This window comes from Parus major, chromosome 3 (genome assembly GCF_001522545.3).
Source record: "Parus major isolate Abel chromosome 3, Parus_major1.1, whole genome shotgun sequence".
Lineage (NCBI taxonomy): Eukaryota > Metazoa > Chordata > Aves > Passeriformes > Paridae > Parus > Parus major.
The window spans coordinates 92,666,962-92,686,431 of record NC_031770.1 but is presented as its reverse complement, the minus strand read 5'-3'; the positions used below and the strand labels follow the sequence as shown (position 1 = coordinate 92,686,431).

General features: G+C 38.7%; 1 protein-coding gene across 3 annotated transcripts in view; it reads left to right on the top strand.

Moving 5' to 3' along the window:
• ARHGEF10 (Rho guanine nucleotide exchange factor 10) overlaps window positions 1–19,470 on the top strand; it is a 99,352-nt gene that overhangs the window by 33,945 nt on the left and 45,937 nt on the right. For 2 of the 3 annotated variants that reach the window (XM_015622221.1, XM_015622220.1), the window contains 8 exons: window positions 2,265–2,377; window positions 6,083–6,160; window positions 6,385–6,564; window positions 7,821–7,937; window positions 9,688–9,780; window positions 11,169–11,339; window positions 13,600–13,745; window positions 16,001–16,176. In XM_015622221.1, coding sequence (XP_015477707.1) covers window positions 2,265–2,377; window positions 6,083–6,160; window positions 6,385–6,564; window positions 7,821–7,937; window positions 9,688–9,780; window positions 11,169–11,339; window positions 13,600–13,745; window positions 16,001–16,176 — 1,074 coding nt within the window. The remainder of the gene's footprint in view (window positions 1–2,264; window positions 2,378–6,082; window positions 6,161–6,384; window positions 6,565–7,820; window positions 7,938–9,687; window positions 9,781–11,168; window positions 11,340–13,599; window positions 13,746–16,000; window positions 16,177–19,470) is intronic. The other variant, XM_015622223.1, reaches the window with a different exon arrangement.

Below are 19,470 nucleotides of genomic sequence, written 5' to 3'. Positions count from 1 at the left end.
TTTTCCTGTTTGGGGCAAGTACCTGAGTGACCTGAGAAACTGAGGACCACAGAGAAGGGTCGACTTAATAACAAAAAATCCCACCAAGCAGTGTGCCCTAGGTACAGGTAGATGGGAGTATGGAAGTGATGTTAAGTTACTGTCATGGTGTAACCCCAGCCAGCAGCCAAGCCCCACACAGCCACTCACTCACTCCCCTACCATCAGGACTGGGGAGAGAATAGAAAGCTAAGAGTGAGAACCTGTGGGTTGAGATAAGGACAATTTGATAGTGAACATAAAAGTCACACACAAGCAAAGACAAGGAACCAGTTTACTGCTTCCCAAGGGCAGGCAGGTGCTTATCCATCTCCAGGAGAGCAGCGCCCCATTACACACAGTAGTTACTTGGGACAAAAATGCCATCACTCTAAACGTCCCCTCCCCTTACTCCACCTTCCTCCCACTTTATATACTGAGCAGGATTCATGTGGTCTGGAATATCCTTTTAGTCAGTTTGGGTGACTTGTTCTGGCTGTGTCTCCTCCCAACCTCCCATCCACCCTCAGTACCCTAGCCAGCCTGGCAGTACAAAAATCAGAAAAGGCCTTGGCTCTGTGTAAACCCTATTCAGCAATAACAAAAACATCTCTGTATTATCAACCCTGTGTCCAGCACAGATCCAAAATGTAGCTCCATACTAGCCACTGTGAAGAAAATTAATTCTACCCCAGCCAAAACCAGCACAGTTACTAAATCTGCCCTGGTCTTTCCATCAAATAACTCTTGAATGTCAGGAAAATGTGCTGTTAAGACATGGTTTTCAGTGGAGAAGTAGTTAGCTATTTTAAAAAGTTCATCACTGGTAAGGAGTAATGCTTTCCGTGTTTACAAGTGAAACTAGGGGAAAGGACTGTACTGCTTAGTCAGTTTGATGATTTTTGATGAAAGCTGAATTTGGGTTGGGAAAACAAAAAGTGACATAAAATCAAAAAGCCACAGAAGTATTTGTAGTCTTTCTGTAGTTGATAGCAAGTGACAGCCCTTTGTCATGAGCCTTGGCAGCAGCTGTCCACAGGTGATTTTTTTGAGAGACAGGTGGTAGTAAATTCAACTAGTTTCTTTTTCAGATAAGTCTGAGGGATAGTATATCTTTCTGCTCAAGTTTCTGCCCAACTAATTAAATGGTAGTAACTTCAGAGCTTATTAAACTACAATTTTAGGAAGCTAAAACCACAAGGCAGGAACAAAATATCTTTATTGAGAGGCGTACCATAAAGTTGCATCCTTTCTGAATGGGCCAGGTCACATCTTATGTCTCTGTCATGACTTTTGACTGCTTCTCAATTTACTTAATTCACAGACTGAATATAGAAAGGTACAAAAAATGAGGTGATCATTAAGTGTATCCTCAACTTCTTGCCGTTGAACAGATGAAAATGATCTGCAGGGCAGTGTTACAATGGACCTGGCATTCCAGCTTACATTTCTAGAGATTAGGTTGCAGACACAGTGTATCTGGGGATGACTGAATCCCATAACCATTTTCCAAACCAGCAGGGAGCTAGTGAAATTTTTTTTTTTTAACTAAACTCACAAGTTTCTCCCAGCCATCAGGTCTCCTTATTCCCTTATTTCTCTTTTTATTCCAAGACAGTTTCTCATACTGTTCTTTGTCTCCTTTCCTCGTGTCTGGTTGTTTGGCTGGCTGTTTACTGCCACCTATCAGTACACTTCGGTGGTGCTTTTTCAGTAAAATTTTTACCCAGAGAGCAATGCAGAATCTCTCACTCCTTTCTGATGAAAGCAAACATTTTGACAAATTTGGTTACTTCAGGTTAGCTATAGAAGGGTGTATGGAATTTTTTAGCTGGATCACGATATGAATGTTTTCCGTTTCTTCCCAGGGACCATTTATTTTAAAACTGCTGGCCCTGGAGCTGCAGTGCTTTAACTCAAGTTGTCATGTCCTGTCCTCTGGACAGCCCCATTCTCCTGGCTGAGGGGAGGGAGTAGAAGTCAAGCAAAAGATGCTCAGGCTGTCTCCAGCTGTGGGATATTAGGATGCCTTTGAAAGGTGTTCTTTATTAGAATGCCTATTGGTGGTAGCATTTATGTGATTTCATAGATGATACAGAAGTGCTGGAAAATTTCTTTTGTTTGGTAATTGAAAATTTGTAATTTTTGTGTTTGGACAATATAGTCTTTGCTTTTTTGGCTTGGTTTTGCTTTTTTCTTCTTTCAATCCACATGTAGAAGCTGACATTTTGGTTATTTATTTGTAGAACATAGATCATCTTGTTTGGAAGAAGAAGAGCTAAATTTATTTATTGATGTGGACTGTATGCATACAGAAGCGATTATGACTCCTATGCCTGAAGGATTATCACAGCAGCAGGTAGTAAGCCTTGGGAAATATGGTCTTCTGCCTCTCATCTCCCCTTCTGCTCTGCACCAATGGCTCTTAGCTGCCTTTGGTCTTCAAATATATTGACATTTTACTTAAGTGGACATCAAATTCAGAACTGAATGAGTAGTTTTTTGAAAATTGGTGGGTGTGCATATAGTTGCATCAATCCTGAATTTGACCAGAGCTGCAAAATGCTGGTTTGCATTATAAAATTACCTATAAGAACTATATTGTTTCACTACCTAAATACTTAAACTGAACGTGATGGTCATGAGGGGAAAAAAAGAAGAGAGTTAAAGTGTTTTAATTGAACCAGAAAACTGTTCCAGGTGCTCTGGGATTTCAATTTTAAATATAGAGAATATCCTGTTTGCTCTTTGAATCTAAAGGTTTTTTGTGGTTAAAAAAAAATAATCCCTAGTAAAGTAAAGTCTACAGAAGAGTTTATTTTGCTGTTCTCCACCTCAAACTGTATAGTCACTGTGGAAATCACTTCAAAAAATACTGAAAACAGCATCAGTTAAGAAGTTTTGGCGGAAAATAAATCCCTTGGGTTCATGTTACTGTATTGTTATGACTACTAATAATGGTATGAGAGCTTTTAGTTTCTTGGGGTGTCAAGTCATGAGTTAGTTAGTCAAGTACCTTAAGAAAATGAGCAAAAAAAAACTAAGGGGCAATGGAGGAGAGTGCTATATATTTTTGGGATTTTTTGTTGTTGTTTTACCTTTTACTTGAATGAGGTTTACTTTTCTCTTGTGTTTAGCACAGTGATAATCTTGTAAGAATGCAACTACCAAACTGTGTTCCATTAATGTAAGGTTTTATTATAATATGAGATTTCAGCATCAGTCTGAATGCTCTTTCCTTCTTTCCAAATAGGAATTTGAGTTTCTCCAGGGTATTTTGTAAAAATAAGTTTACTCTCTTTCGCAAAAAAACCACAGAGTACTTGTAGTTTGGAACAAACTGGTAATAGTTGTGTGTAAGTTGTGACAAATATTGCTCATCTGCCCAGGAGAAGCTGTCCAAGTGGGCAGGCATGCAGTTAGGAAAGCCAAAGCTCAGCTGGAGGATGTGAGATGTGAGGGGCAACAGTGAAGAGTTTCTGATAACTATGTTGGCAACAAAAGGAAGCTGAGAAAAACATTATATGCTGCTTGGTGGGGCACAGACCTAGTGATAAAGGGTCAAAACTTTGCCACCTCTGCTTTGGGTTTTGCTGATGAGACTTGTTCTCAGGACTCAGCCCATGAACCCAGAGGCAGGTCTGCTGGGGTGAAGCCTAGTCTGCAGCTGAGCTGAGGCCATTTGGACATACAAGTGTCTGTAGGAAGAGATGGGATGGATATAAGGATGCTGTGGGAAAGGCCTTTCTCAGTCATCTTGGATCACAGTGATCAAAAGACTGGGAAAAAGTGTCACACTCTTACCCACAAGAAGGAGAATTGAGTCTGGCCTCACCTCAGTCTCAACAAAAGTGATGGAACACATGCTCTTGGGAGCTGTGTCTGCGTTCAGTAGGATGGGAGGGTGAGTGGGGAAAAATCAGCATAGATGGAGCAGAGTCCATTTGTGCATGACCAGCCTGAGCCCCTTTGAAGTGACTGAGCGAAGAGGTGACTGTGATGACTGTATGGGCAGAGAGGAACAAAGTGTGTCACTTACCTCTGCTTTAACAGGGCTTTCAGCTGTCTTCCAAAGCATTCCTATACTCCTGTAGGTGAGATACAGTCTGTATGGGTGGACTAAAAGGTGGGTGGAAAATAGGTGAGGATGCCATGCTCAGTGAGTCCATGGTACAAAGTGCAGTGGGTGTTCAGCATTGGTGCTGTCCCTCAGGAGCCGGCTGAGGCATTTAAAGCCTGCAGGAGTATCTGGATGCGAGCTGCAGTGCACATCTGGAGGTGATGCCGAACTGGAGGGGTGCAGCAGCTGTGTGGGGGAGGTTGGCTCCTGGTCAGCAGGGCTCTGGGGGCTGGGGTGCACCAGAAACACTGGAGCAGCTGGAGGGGCGCGGGGGGCAGAATAGCCTGGCAATGAGAAGAGGTCACAGCCCGGGCACCCCAGGCCAGGACCCTATTCCAGCCCAGCTGGCCTGTCACAGCAGAGCTGCTCTGCGGACATGCTGACTTCGAACAGCAGGTGGCATGATGGCCTCTGTTTAAATCCTGGTGCGTGCGAGGGCTGGGGCTCGTATCTATTGCAATCACCTGGAGCCACTATTAAGTATTCTTTTTGTGTGTTATAGAGCCTGAAATTTTTATTTCTACAGATGTTTATTCTTTTTAGAAGAATGAACTGTGACTAAAAGTAGGATTAGTATTCTTCACCAGAGCTGCTGATCCGCTATACCAAATAAGACACTGCTAAATCCATTCTAAACACAGATTAGACACAACTAATTTTACTGAATATATCTTAAGCAAAGCCTCAGATAATTTTGAGGTCCTCCTTTGAAATGCAGTACCAGAGAGAAAATTTTCATATAATGTGCATTTAATAATTCAAAATACAAGTGCAGGCAGTGATGGTAGAAGAGGCAGGAGGCTGTGGGGTTCTGAAGCAGAAAGAAGCAGGTCTGAGATTTGAGTTTCATGGTCATTTAGGCTAGCTTAAAATATCAAAATGAGCAGTTTTTCCTTCTCTTGTAGTTATGGAAAGTGGTTTGATCCTACCCCTGTGCTGTTTTCTTCCTCATAGTCCCCCTTTTGAAAACTCCAGGGAGAGCTGGATTAGGAAATAGATTTGTGTGAAAACAAATCCTTATAACCAACAAGAAAGCCAATTGATGGCAAGAAGCTTAAATTCTAAACCAGATTGGTTCTCCAGTCTTTCCTGTTGTGCCACCTGCATGTACATACAAAGTGCATTTGAGCTGAATTACAGAAGCAGAAGGTGGAGAAGGAGGTGTAATAAATAGCCTGTAGTTTAACATGAAATATGGTAGCTTTTCCTGAAACTCTTACAGCTCTTGTCAATGCATATAAATATAGATAATATGGCGGTTTTCATTTCTGCATGGTAATGCTCAAAAGAGAATGCTGACTTGGATACATTCTCAGTGGCACAGTTTATATGGCCTTAACTTTAAAAGGCAATTAGTATTTGCTTGTTTACCCTTCATGTTTCTCCTAATAAATTTATAAAACCTATTAAAAAATAAAATTTAGGACTTATTTTTGAAAAATTGTTGCCCATTTTGTTGTAGCAAATCAATGAAGTAGTCAACATCATCTTATACCTATGATTGTTTCCATTAATGCCTACATATAGACATTTAAGGTGCATAGGATTATAGAATATCCTGATTTAGAAGATCACTAGGATCACTGACGTCCATCTCTTGGCTCTGCACAGGGCAGCCCTAAAAATTGCACCAGGTGCCTGAGACATTGTTAAATGCCAAAGTCAAAACACAAATTTCAAAAGTAAAGCTTGGAATTACAACAGTCAGTAAAAAAATTAAGATGTTGATACAATAATTGTTGTGTTCTTTAAAATAAGTAGTTTTAGAGTAATAGTAAATTTAATTACTTTTGAAAAGGTGTACAGTATTATTTATTGCAGTTCCAGTATTGAAATTGCTTTGTATTTCTTTTGTTTTATTAATGTGAGAATTTTATCATCATAATTTCAACTATAATGTGTTACCTGATTAGAGCTTTTGACAAAACTTTGTTGTTTCAACAGGTTGTGAGAAGGTATATTTTGGGCTCTGTGGTTGATAGTGAGAAGAATTATGTGGATGCTCTCAAAAGAATCCTGGAGGTATCTTAATATCTTTTGCACTTTAAAATTTTGAATATTTGAAAAAGAATCATTAAAGATCATTAAAGAATCTGTCATATGACTAATAGAGATTTTACTACAGATGCTTCATGCCAAACGTTCAGTGATTTGTGTGTGTGTGTGTACTGTTGCATAAGTTTGTTTTTCTACTTACAAAAGTCCATTTTTTGTTTGTTTAAATCAATTTTTTTTCTTCCCCACAGCAATATGAGAAGCCCCTTTCAGATATGGAACCAAAACTACTAAGTGAAAGAAAACTTAAAATGGTCTTTTATCGAATTAAGGAAATTCTTCAGTGCCATTCAATGTTTCAGATTGCACTGGCGAGTCGTGTATCTGAGTGGGACTCTGTTGAAATGATCGGTGATGTCTTTGTTGCTTCAGTAAGCAAATGTGTCAGAACAGATAATCTGTTTTTATTTTAGTCTTGTTTTTCCATCTCCATATCTTTCTAACTTAGCTGCTTTATTCTCACGTTCTCCAATGCCTGTGGCAACTGTCAGAGTATGAATGTACTATCCTGATAAGGGAACTGACACCAACACATGTCTTCAGCTTGGTTGGCAGATGTGAAAGGATTGTGAGAAAAGTTATCAGGCTTTGATTAATCTTGCACACATTTCAGTAAACAGTTTATTTTTATGAGAAATTAGATATTACAAACCTACCAAAATTAAGGTGAGGCTGAGGCTCAGCTTCTCATAAAAAAATGGGTAGTCATACCTAGTAGTGTGCAAGTAGAAAGAAACCACAGCAGGTAATGTCCTGAATTCTTGAGTTTGAACTGAGATGGGGCACTGATAAAGAGCATTAAAAAAACTCTATCCTATCATATCCTTCTGAATGGAAATTTGGAAATGGAATTAATTAAAAGACAGAATTGGCTGTGCTAATTAACTGCTTTAAATTAGAGAAAACAAGAAGGTGCCTTGGTTGATAGAAAGACATTGTTCACCATGAAAGTGTGGCTCTAACAGGCTGCCTGCCTTCTGGCTTGAATGCTTTGTCTTATTGCCACCCAGGTGCTGGAAATCACCACCTTTTCGTGCCTGCTGTAAGAGACCTGGGATCTGATCACAGTTTACCCAAAATGAAATAGTTAACTAAAGCTTTGTTTAAAGCAAACCTGCCTTGTTGTGAGTGAAGCAAATTAGGTAGTCTTAATGAGACCAGAAAGAGAGGGGTAAAAGAAGGCAATGGTTGGTGATCTTATGATTCCTACGGTAATGCCACACAATCTGTCTGCTTTTGGGTAAGTCCTTAATAGCTGGAGTCAGGGTGTGAAGGCCCTGGGACTTTGCTGATTCACTTAATCTGGAAGACAGGTAGTGGGATGATCTGGGGATCTCAACTGTCACTTTGAATCTCAGTGGATGCCCTTTGACTGCCCATGGTCCTCAGGTTTTGCCCCAGTGTTCTAGCCAAGATAAAGCAATTTCTTTAAATACATTTCGTGTAATTCACAGCTGTTATATCCTTCTGTTTCCAGCCTGTCTTCTGCAGAAAGATTATTTTGGGTATTATCAGTATTTCTGTATATCCAACACTAGGCAAAACAAAGCCCTTAGCTCTGAGTAAGTCCCTAACAGCCAGAGGTATTTTGTATTTTTAGTTAGGATTTGCCGTTTTTTCTTTTCAGTTTTCTAAATCTATGGTATTGGATGCATACAGTGAATATGTAAACAACTTCAGTACTGCAGTTGGGATTCTCAAGAAATCTTGTGCAACCAAACCTGCTTTTTTAGACTTCTTAAAGGTTAGTTCATTCAATGTTAAAATAATTGTGCATATGTGATAAAGAAGAAAGTATGAGTTATAATTTGGGAGGAAATTTGACTGCTGATACTCTATATTGTCCTACTGTTTTTATGGACTTAAGGTCTGTTTTATGGGTTTGACACAAAAAAGCCCCAGAGGATGCCCTTCCAGTACTGTATTTTTGGCATAGTAAAGTGCTGTTAGGTCTGGGATGTATTTTGAAGTGCACAGTAGTTTTATTGTTATTCAAATCAGTTTATCGGTGTTTGCATTACTTTATTTTGGCTAAACATAAGGATTTTTCCATGTCAGGTGAACTTCAAATAATAGTAGTTCACCATATGATGAAGCCACTTTTTAATCTGAAATTTATTCAAATTCTGATTTGTTTATTGTGTTGTGAGAAGTAGTGTAGCTGTCTTCATTCCAGTGATTGTGTTTCTAGCTTGGGGTTGAAATTGGTGCTTTTTTTGCAGAATGCATACTGCCCTGTTGCATATGATGCTTGTCATGATGTGTGTGGAGAGCCTGGCACACACAGTAGAAGTGCTGTGAATCCCTAGAGTTGACACCTTAGAAATTGTACACAGAATCCATGGCAAGGCTTTTGGGATGTCTGTGACATTGAGTCTGAAAGCTCAGTTTGTTTCATTCCCCAAGCATCCTGAATTGAGTTGTGCCTCTCAGAGCTGGTCACCCTGTCAGGTCTGTTACAGTGGTCCACAAAACACTAAAATTGGGTGCCTAGTGCAGCTTTGGTTGCCTAGAGAAGGGTGGCAGGGGTTTGTCTTCAGATCTTAAATTAACTAACAACTTTTTGGAGTGTGGACAACTCTGTGCAGGATGATATGCTGAAAGCCTTAAGCAGCATGAAGATCAGACTCTCTAGTGAGTGTATAATGTCATCATACTTCTTTCTACTGTTAAAAGTGTATTTTTCCAATAGAGACATAACCCACACCTCTCATCACTGTCAGTGCCACATGGGTTCTGCTTGCAGAAATACAGCCAAACTCTGATGACAGATGACACTTCTTTACCTTTTTTCATTTGCCCACCAGCAATGAAGATCAAATTCTCTACTGTTTGGAAAAAAATAGATGTTTGTATAGATAACTATGGAAATAAATTGTTGTGAAGCTGATAGTTGTAGCAATAAATAGCAATTTAAGCACAACACCAGTTGAATATAATTCAGATTTGCTTGGTTTTTAATATTGAGTATTTCATCTAACCTTCCTATTTCTGACAATTTCTGGCTTTTTTGTACATGCCGAAGAAATTTGTCTGGTTCTATCTGCCATTCCTGGTAACTGAAATAATGGTTTCTAATATTTTTCTTTCCAAATATAAATCAACATTTTTTCCTTCATTTCTTCCAATAAGGAGGATCAAAATTTCTCTTTGCATAGCACTGAGATTACGATGTTTTTTTTTAGATTTCCTCTTAAAAACCCATAGGTAGGTTTTTAGATTTGTAGGTGCTGCATTGCTGGTCTGGCTTTAGCCCAGCTGTATTTATTTAAGAAGGATATTTCAATTCAGTGGCAGGCCATCATTTTTAATAATGAGGAGTTTTTCTAAGATTTAATATTTTTAAATTAAATCTTGATAGTAAATTGAATCTTTATAGTGTTCCTTTTATAATTATAAGCAATGTAGAAGAATTTTTAAGAAATGTTTTCCTTTCATTCTGTAACTGGTGGAAATGTGCTCATGGTAGTAAATGTGGCATTCTTGCATTGCAGCAATGTCAGGAATCAAGCCCTGATCGCATTACACTGTATGGTTTAATGATGAAACCTATCCAACGTTTTCCACAGTTCATTCTACTATTGCAGGTAAATATTGTTTGCCAAAGGGTGCTCCTTTTGCATTTTTGTGTAGTTTACCCTTGGGATTACATGGTAGCTGTCTTCTGCTAGAGGATCATGGGGAAATAAAGAGACAACTTCAGTGTGTTAAGCATGCTGATCTCATAGTCTGGTTGCAGGGACAGCCAGTAAGGGCACTGCAGGAAAGCCTTAGTAAACTATATTTACTATAGATTACTTGTTGAGTAAAATATAGCTTATAAATAATTTTCTAGTAAAGGTGTTGCTCAAGTATGCTACTTGTTTATGTCTGTTTGTTAGCTAGTAATGCTTCAAAACATGATAGGAACTTAGTCATATTACTTTCCATAGAATTAAAAAACAAGAGGATTAAATTAATGCCTTGTATAGTTTAAAATAGGAGTGAGATGCAGAACAGTATGCTCTCTGACTACTTGGCTCACAGGACCTGCTAGAGTATGTTGCAGCTTCCTTCTGACCTGCAGCATCTTGCTTCTCTTCTCATGGAAACTACAGATTTGACAGGGACTCCTTGGGTCTCATCAAAACAGGCAGTCAAACTGCAGGAAAAGCACAATTCCCCAGTAGAGATGTGCTCCAGACAAATTTACTCTGTTTGTACCTCCTTCCAGACCACAGCAGATCTACCCCAGTAAGCACTGTGTGTTAGCTGTGCTTGCAGGTGCTTCAGAGGAGCAAAGGCTTTGGACTGCAGGTCTGGGAATTACTGTGGGTAAAGGAGCAGAGGCAGTCGTGGGGGAAGCATGTGGGTCAGAAGCCATGGTGAAAGTTTTTGAAGTAGTAGGAATGATCAGGTTTATTATGGCAGGAAGACAGAGTAACTATATAGGGATTTTTAAATGCTCTGGGAATGGAGACAAAGTATAATTCAAACTGTTCCTACTGTGTGCTTACAAAAGAGAAAGACTTGGAAGGGCGGTTGTGGCCTTAATGAAGTAATAGCTCCTACTTCAGTAGGAGTATGCTGTCCATGTTTTAATGAGGAATAATAGCAGTAATAAAGATAATACAATATTATTATGACAGTAAATATCAGAAAATTTTCATTTTAAATCATTGTTTATAGACATGTACGTATTATAGTATAATACTGATTGCCAGATTGTTTAATGTTATGTCCCTTCTCTGTAACTTCTTCTTTAAATAAGAATGTATGTGATCCCATTCCATATAGTTTTAAAGAATTACTAAGATATTCCAGAAGTTAAACAACGTACTGTCTGAACATTCATTAGACGTTTATTAGGTCTTATTCTTTAGTAGTACCCAAGTAAAAAATGTAGTTGTAATTGTACATTCTGTAATCTTTGGAACCTGACTTTGAAAATAAATTTGATTTTTTTTTATTTTTTTTTAATATAATTACCCCTCAGGATATGTTGAAGAACACTAATAAAGGACATCCTGACAGATTACCTCTACAGATGGCTCTTACAGAACTTGAGACACTGGCAGAGAAGTTAAATGAAAGGAAAAGGGATGCAGATCAGCGTTGTGAAATAAAACAAATAGCAAAAGCAATGAATGAACGTTACCTGAACAAAGTAAGGAAAGTAGGAAAGTATAATGGAAATGTAAGAGTCAGTTTCTGGGCCTTGAGTAATCTCCACAATAGAGACCAAAGAGACAGCTATGTTGGTTTATTTCTGTAGAGCTCAACCAGAATGGGGAATTCTAGTGGTAAATGTGAGATGTGACCTACCTCTGGGACTGAAGAGGCTCACCACTGTATGCTGGAATGGGCAATGAACTAGCCCCAGCAGTATTAGTGTTCTGTAGCAGTGTAGCAAATAACATATAGTAAAATCTCATGCACATTTTCTGCGTGGAAAAATTCAACTTTTAATTTTTCCTAGAAGTGAGGAATTACTCCTGTGTAAAGAAAGGAACCATATCCTTATACAGTAGTGCTTCCAACTATGAAGGATTTCAGGATGTGCTGTTGAGTGTGTCCAACATGTTCCTTGTTTTAAGGAAAATCTCAGTCTATTTCATTCATATATTTGTATCATACAATAGAAATGTCTGGAAAGAACTCTAGAGGACATTCAGTAAAAAGGAAGGAACAATTATTTTTATTTGACTTTATTAGTAGCTACCTGTACTGTGGATATATGTATGATTGTTTTATTTGTATCATAAATGATTCCTTCTTTCCTGTGAAGTGCAGCATAAATGCTTCAATTACTGCTTTTGTCAAGTTACAGGTTATTATCCTGGGGACTTCTGAGATAAAGTAGTGGGGATGTGCTGAAGGAATGGGATTGGTTTTGTTGATACATAAAAGCACATCTTTTAGGAAAGTAATAATCAACCAGAAAATGCTTCTTTTAAGCTATTTACCAGGAATGAAATACTGAATTTATTGTCATACTAGAACAGTATTCCCATTCTAAGTGCATTAGAAGATGGATTCAGACATTTTACTTTCTTTTCTACTTGTCAAAATCCTGCTTCTTGAAGCAGCTATTAATCATCTGCAAATAGCTCCAAGATACAGAATGTGCTTTTGAAGAGGTGGCCCAGGTTACTTTTTGTCAGTTGATACTGACTGTAAGGTTTTGTGTGTTACGCAGTGGAGGATTCATTGATATATACATGAGTATTCACTCCAAATCTCACAGAGTCCCACAGACCTTGTGTGTTAATATCACAGAATCAGCTGAGTTTGAAGGGACCCACACCATAGAGTCCAGCTCCCGTCTCTGCACAAGATGACCCCCGAGAATAACACCAAGTGCCAGACGTTGTATTGTCCAAATGCCCCCTGAACTATATCAGGCTTGGGGCTTTGACCACTATCCTGGGGAGCCTGTTCCAATGCCCAGCCACCCTCTGTGTGATGAATGAGGAAGTTGTAACTGCAGTGAGGTCTCCCCTCAGTCTCTTTTTCTCCAGACTCAGCAGACCAAGTGACCTCAGTCACTCCTCATACAGTTTCCCCTCAAGGCCCTTCACCATCCTTGAGGCCCTCCTTTGGACACTCTAATAGCTTCCTACCTTTCTTACATTATGCCAGCCAGAATTACACACAAATTCAGGTGAGGCCAGTGCAGAGCAGGACATTCCCTTCCCTTGCCTGAGTGGCAGTGCTGGGCCTGATGCCCCCCAGGACATGGTTGGCCCTCCTGAGTCTGTGTATTTGCATATACAGTTTTGGAACAATGCCAGCCAGGGTAAAATAGGTGGTTGATTAGAAAACTAGTGAGTTTTGGACCCTTTTATTCTGTTGGACACTATGGAGGTGTTTTTGACAAGGGACTAGTACACGCACACAGTGGCTGATCCTCAGCCCTTGAAGACAAATGTCAGAAGCAATTTACATGCCAAGGATCTCTTGGAAATGGCATCTTCTCCACAGTCTGTGACACCCTGCCAGCTGCATTCCTCAGCTGTGTGAGTCCAGGGGACAGAGCAGGCTGAACACTCTTCCTCTTCACACTCTGGGCAGCTAGAATCAAGTGTAGGTCTTCAGTGGACTATGAAAGAAGGGACTAAGGAAGGAAATCAGAGAAACTGTGGAAGGAAACATTTTTTTTTGGCCAAGAAACCTTTATCAGTGTGGAAGATTTCCAGAGCATGACGTACATTAAGATGCAAAGCCCTTTAAGCCCACATGGGCACCAGAATTTACTGTTTCTCTAAATCAAAAACAGATTTATAAAGAGACCTAATTCCCTTGGCAAATCCACCTGCAATCACTTGTGCTAGGATGGCAAGTGATGACCCATTGTTTTTGTATTTTGTGTGCTATGTTGGATGTAAAGTGTATAATATACAATGCTGGTTGTTTTCAAAATCCAGCTACTCAGCAGTGGAAACAGATACCTCATACGGACTGATGACATGGTTGAAACAGTTTATAATGACAAGGGAGAAATTACCAAAACCAAAGAACGGCGACTTTTCATGTTAAATGATGTGCTGATGTGTGCAACAGTAAATATTCGGTAAGATTTAATTTATATTCTTTAGATGATCATTTGAACTTCAGATGGAAATTGCCTTTGTGTTGTTGTATTTTCTGTAGCTAATGGTTTCTAGGAGTAGTCATAATAAATAGATAACTAGCTTTGTTATACTCCTCCAAATTGCTGGCTGATATTTGGAAGTTCTATAGTAAATTTGTAAGAAAATTGTATCAGTTGGAGATTACAGAAAGAAATGCTCTGTAGTGTTTGTGTATTAGTGCTTAGTGGAATACAGGCATGCCAAGGTAAGACTTCTTTCTCTTCTTCCTTAAATTCAAACTGTAACACACACAGATTGGTAACTTGACACAATTTGTCAATGTAATCCAACCCTCTGCAAAACAAACAAACAACCTCCAACAAACAAACAAACCAAAACCCATTAGTTAATGGTTAATACAGGTAGCCAGAACACACCTGGAAGTCACTAACAAAGTTCCAGATGGGGAAGGGTTGTTATCTCTGAGACCAAACATTGAAGGATTAAAGGTGAAATGCTTTGAAAAAAGCATTTGTTCATAGTTCCTTCTGTGCTTTTCTTTGCTGTAATTATTACTGTTACTAAGTGTCTGTGTATGTCAAGGTTGTGTTCACACTCATATGTTGCTTGTATCATAAATTGTTTTATGTGGTGGTACCTTCTGACCAAGAAAATGTGGATCCGTAAAATCTTCCAAGAACAGCTTTTCTTAAGCATAATATGAGTCGATACATTAATTCATTACTGATGTATGAGTCCTGTACATATATTTCTAAGTGTGTGATTGCTTGGTCTCATGACAGTGAGTGGGAAGTGCCATGTAATAACTACACTTCAGAAAATTAACAAGCTCATGTCAATTATCCTGTGATCCTTACCTTTACAAATTCTTTACTTTCTTAGTAACACTTGGATATTGTTTTTTAACTGTTCATATTTTATCTTCTTCCATACCGATAAAGTCTTGGATTTTCTGGTTTTGTTTTCCATGTTAAAAGTTCATGATCATGCCAAGTCTGACCCTCAAGGGTCATGTCCTCTGTAAAAGTAAGTATCTTTTGCAAGCCATAGAAAATTCCTCTGTAACTAGTGGACTCTAGGCACCTTGATGTTTGAGTATTCCTGTTTTGCAAAAGAGAGATATTTTTACAGATGACACAACCCTCAGGTCTTTCTTTTCACACAGTCTAGATGATACCAACAGGAGCTGGTGGCCTAACTCTGTAGTAAGAGCAGCTGGATGGGATGGATGCTATCCCTAGTGGCTGAACAAATGTGCCCTGCCTATTTTTTCTTGTTTCTTCTGAGCTAGGTCAAGAATTTATAAATATTTACTTAACTTGTGGCAGTTGTGCTTTGTTCATACTTGTTTCCTCATTGAAACAAAAGTCTGTGTTGCAAATAGGTAGCTGACTAGTTGAAGTTCAGCATTTAGTTACTGTTCTCAGTAAATGCATTTTGCTGGTTTCTCTCAAGCATTTGACTACTGGATTTCAGTCATACTTTCTGTGAAGTAAACCTTTTTTGTTCACTTTAACATTTATTTTGTCCTTTGTAATAAATGTTTGTTACTAGTTCTTGAATGGGAATAAGAGAATGACATAAACAAAGTAAAATTAGTATTAATGTCATTTCTATTCCTAATGAGCTTCCTCAGTGTGCTCTTTCCTCTGAAATGCCTCTTGTGGTATACACTTCTTAAGCAGCAGCTCAGGCAGGATTACTCTTGGAAGCTGCAGCAGTTGCAGAGATTTGCTGTACAGAACAGTCTGGGCTGTGGGGCTTGGCAGAAATGTTGGCTTGTCAGCCCTTCAGAGGTTATGTTGTCCTTCCTGTTGCCAGTAGTCATTCAAAGGTCCCATCATCTGTACTCTCCTAAACATAGCAGTTAGGACCCAAAAAGAAGTGTTTAAAAAATTTAAGAAAAATGTGGAGCCAAAGTATAATCCCAAGCACTTTTATTAGGATTTCAGATTGCACATCGATCTTAAAAGATGGTAATTTATGTTTTGGTATAGAAATAAAAGAATTGGTTTTGGCAGTCCTGTGGTGTTTGTAGACCAGATTATCTGCACCTGCATGGCTGCTCTTTGCATGCCAGGAAAGGTCAGTCATGAAAGTCAAACAGATGCGTGTATTTCTTTCAAGTTGTGCACTGTACTCAAGCTGCTAAACAGTAGATTTTAGAGGCCAAAATAATAAATAGTATGCCATGAAACACACTTGTCACAGCAGTAATTTGTGCATCTTCCAGCTCTTCCTATGAAAGCAGTGGCACTGTGACAACTGGGCAGAGGTATTTACTGAAGTGGAGCGTACCGCTGGGACAAGTGGACGTCATAGAGTATGGCAGCAGTGAGGGCCAAGGAGACAACTGCAGGTTCCCACCCCAGCTCTCTGCTGAAAATGTCATCATTAACTCTAAGCCAAGTAAGTGACAAGTAATATTACTGACTTTTACAGACTACTTTGTTAAAATCCATATTTGAAATTCAATGGGCTACTGAAAACAAAGGAAAGCATTCTGTCCATGAAGATTTCTGTAACTTGAAGGGTAGTAGAGCCTTTTTCTCTGCACTCTCAGTTTCCAAAAAGTGGCAGCCAGACTCCTGCCTTGCAACATGAATTACTTGTATTTGTCGTAGTTTAGAATTTCATGCATGAATGAGCTAGGAATTCTAAAGCATGAGAGCATGGAGACGTGCAAAAATGTGGATTTGGTGTGGTGTGCCAGTGGTCTTGTGGTCACTGGTATTAGAATAGAACCTCTATTCTTTATCCCATAGTTAGAGAAAAGTTTCTCTCAATAAAGATGAACAGGCTACCCTGTTGTTATAATTAAGAATCTGAACACAAGTGGTTATTGCAGGGTAGAATTTACTTCTCTCAAGCCTATGAAGTCTTGCCGTTCAAATTAGTTTTTCAGAAAAAAACCCTCAATTAATGTTTTTGAAACGTTATATTAATAGGTAATTTCCTCCTAACCTCTCTCCAAAAATGACCTCAAGGTCTGAAGTTTACAAATTCTTCTGTGCTAGTTAATCCCCCCTACAAGTCTGCCAACTGCCTTCAAGAGAAATATCAATTTTAAGACTTTGTAGACTTTCATACATAAGGAGTTATTTTTATAGCCTATTTTCTGCCTAAATATGGTAATATTAAATGTGTTTAATATCTTTAGATTGTAATTTGATTCCTATTCATGGATTATAATTTATATGGATTTCAGTGCTAGCTCTAGGCATTATTTCACACTACATTTATTTAATATTGCACCCTTGGCTTCCCACATGAATTTTCCCATAGTTGTGCTATAAGGAGGCATAAATGCTGCAACATCAGAGTGTAGCATTTACACTATACATACCCCCTGTACTCTCCAGGATGGTTCTTGTCAAGTGTTCTTGCTCCTCCCTTTGTAAATAGCTACAGAAAATTTTATGGTCACTTATGTTTTTATTTCAAGGATGAAATAACATGTTTGTAACTTCTTTTAAGCAATAATGGACTACTTAGAGAATGAGATTAAAGCCTTTATCTTATCATTTACCAGCTGCTGTATGCATAACCTTGAGAGCACTATATAAAGAAGTGTATTTGTTAGAACTGGGGGTCCCTTTTGTAGGTGAGTGTGGGAGGAACAGATTCTTGAATATTCCTACTCTGATTTTGTGCAACAGTTTCACAGCTGATAAGACCAAATCCTTGCATGTCAGCATGCTTATATGGGGAAGAAAAGCATGAGGGGAGAAACAAAAACTTCTTACTGAACAGTCATGTAGAACTTACTTGAACCTCTTGGCTTTTGAGATTTTTCAGCTTTATCATGTTTGGTGACAATATCATAAAAAAAAAAGAAATTACTTGGTACATCATTTGTATGAAATCAACCTTCAGGTTAAATGGTAAAATGTGAGCTGAACTAAGTTTTGTCTTGGTAAGCTCTGTTATACTAATTCAGTCTTCTAATAAAAAGGATCAAAATATCAGGAATAAAAAGGATTTGAAGGATACTGGGTATACTGAAAAAAGCCTCCCTATGGTTTAATCAAACTTTTCTGCCAAATGATCCAGCTAAAATGAGTATAAACAATCATGAAAGAAGATTATCATAGCCTTGTCTTTGCACATACTACTGTGTTTGCAGTGGCTGTTACTCTGAATGCAGAATTGTTTGAACTGGCCTTTACAGACAAGTTTGAATACACACCTAATTGTGTTAGGTTTTCTGTAGAGTTGTCTCCTTAGTTCCAATTTAAGCTGGCTGCTAAAGATTACAGAAGCTCAGAAAGTACAGCCTTCCTGCAGAGTGACAGACTGGTAAGACTGTGTACTGGTTCAGTGTTGCTGAACCAGACAGTTACTTAAGCAAAGAAACATCAGCTTGAGCCATATGTCTAAGGGCAGAAAGGGGAAATGAACCAGGCCCATCTGTACTCTATATCCATGCAGCGATGAGCATTGAAAAAAACAGTGAACTGAAAAATCAGGTTAGTATGTTTATGGCTGGGTTTTAGTGTCATTTTTTTTCTTTCACAGGTTTATAGTTTGTAACTGAGAGCAAAGCTCAGCATTGCTAAGCCATGGCTGTTCCCCTTTCTCATTCAGACTTCCAGGGATACATTTGTACTCTGTTTCCACTTGATCATCTTCTTGATCTCTGTGGGGTTTGTTTACTGTCAAATATAGTAGTGACATGATGCTGAAGTGCAGAAATGATTCCTCTCTTCCAAGTTTCCTTCTCTTTGATGCAGTCACTTTGTGTTGGCCTCTGAGTGTTGCCAGGGAAACAGGGAGGGATGTTTGATGGGCTGCAGTGTGCACTTGTTTCTGTCAACATCTTGCTCAGTGGAACTGCAGCTCTTTTCAGAAATGGAGATAGTGCTGCTGTGCTTGCTATTAACATTAAAGCAGGGATTTTTTGCAGGTTTGTCTGATGAGAGATACAGAATTGGAGAGGAAAAAAAGTCAGCTTTATGATCCCTCTAAGGCACAGCAATAATAATACAATATCCAGAGTAAGCAAAACTAATATTAAATGACATATCAACTCCAGCAGTGGTGATAAGATTTTAGAAAGAATGATGTGGCATGACTTGCTAATTGAACCAGCTTTCATCTCAATGCAATATATAAAGATTAATAATGTGTCTTTATTTTAAAGTTAATGTTATTGAAGACAATACTGTGCACTAAAGGAGATTTATTATGTTTATAAACTTTCACTGATATATGCAAACAGAAGACCAAAGATTTTAAATTAATCTAGTGCCAAAAAGTCTGTTCATCTGAGCAAATGGGGTGACATTAAATAGTTCACTTTGTTAAGCGGACATAAATTTCTATTTAGTGGATTAGGCAAGGATAAATGTAGGTGTTACGTGCTTGTCTCACCCATGCAGGATGAGATTCTTCTCCTTGCCTTTTGTATTTTTTATAGCTGTTATAGGATTTGTCATCCACTTCCTATAAACCTTGTTCTGTGTTGCCAGGGATCTCATCCACATCATGACACAGAGTAGTAATATTAGTAGAAACCCAGCTGGTGTGTATGGAGGAGGGAGGTGAGCTCCTCACAGTGCCATTTCCACATGAGTTGTTATAGTCTGGTGGGAGCTCCTCTATCAGCTCAGCCACTTTACAACTGGCTGCAGACCTGTCTTGGGATCCCTGCAGTACTTTCATTGTTTAAATGCCTTCACATGTGTACTTTCATTGCCTGTT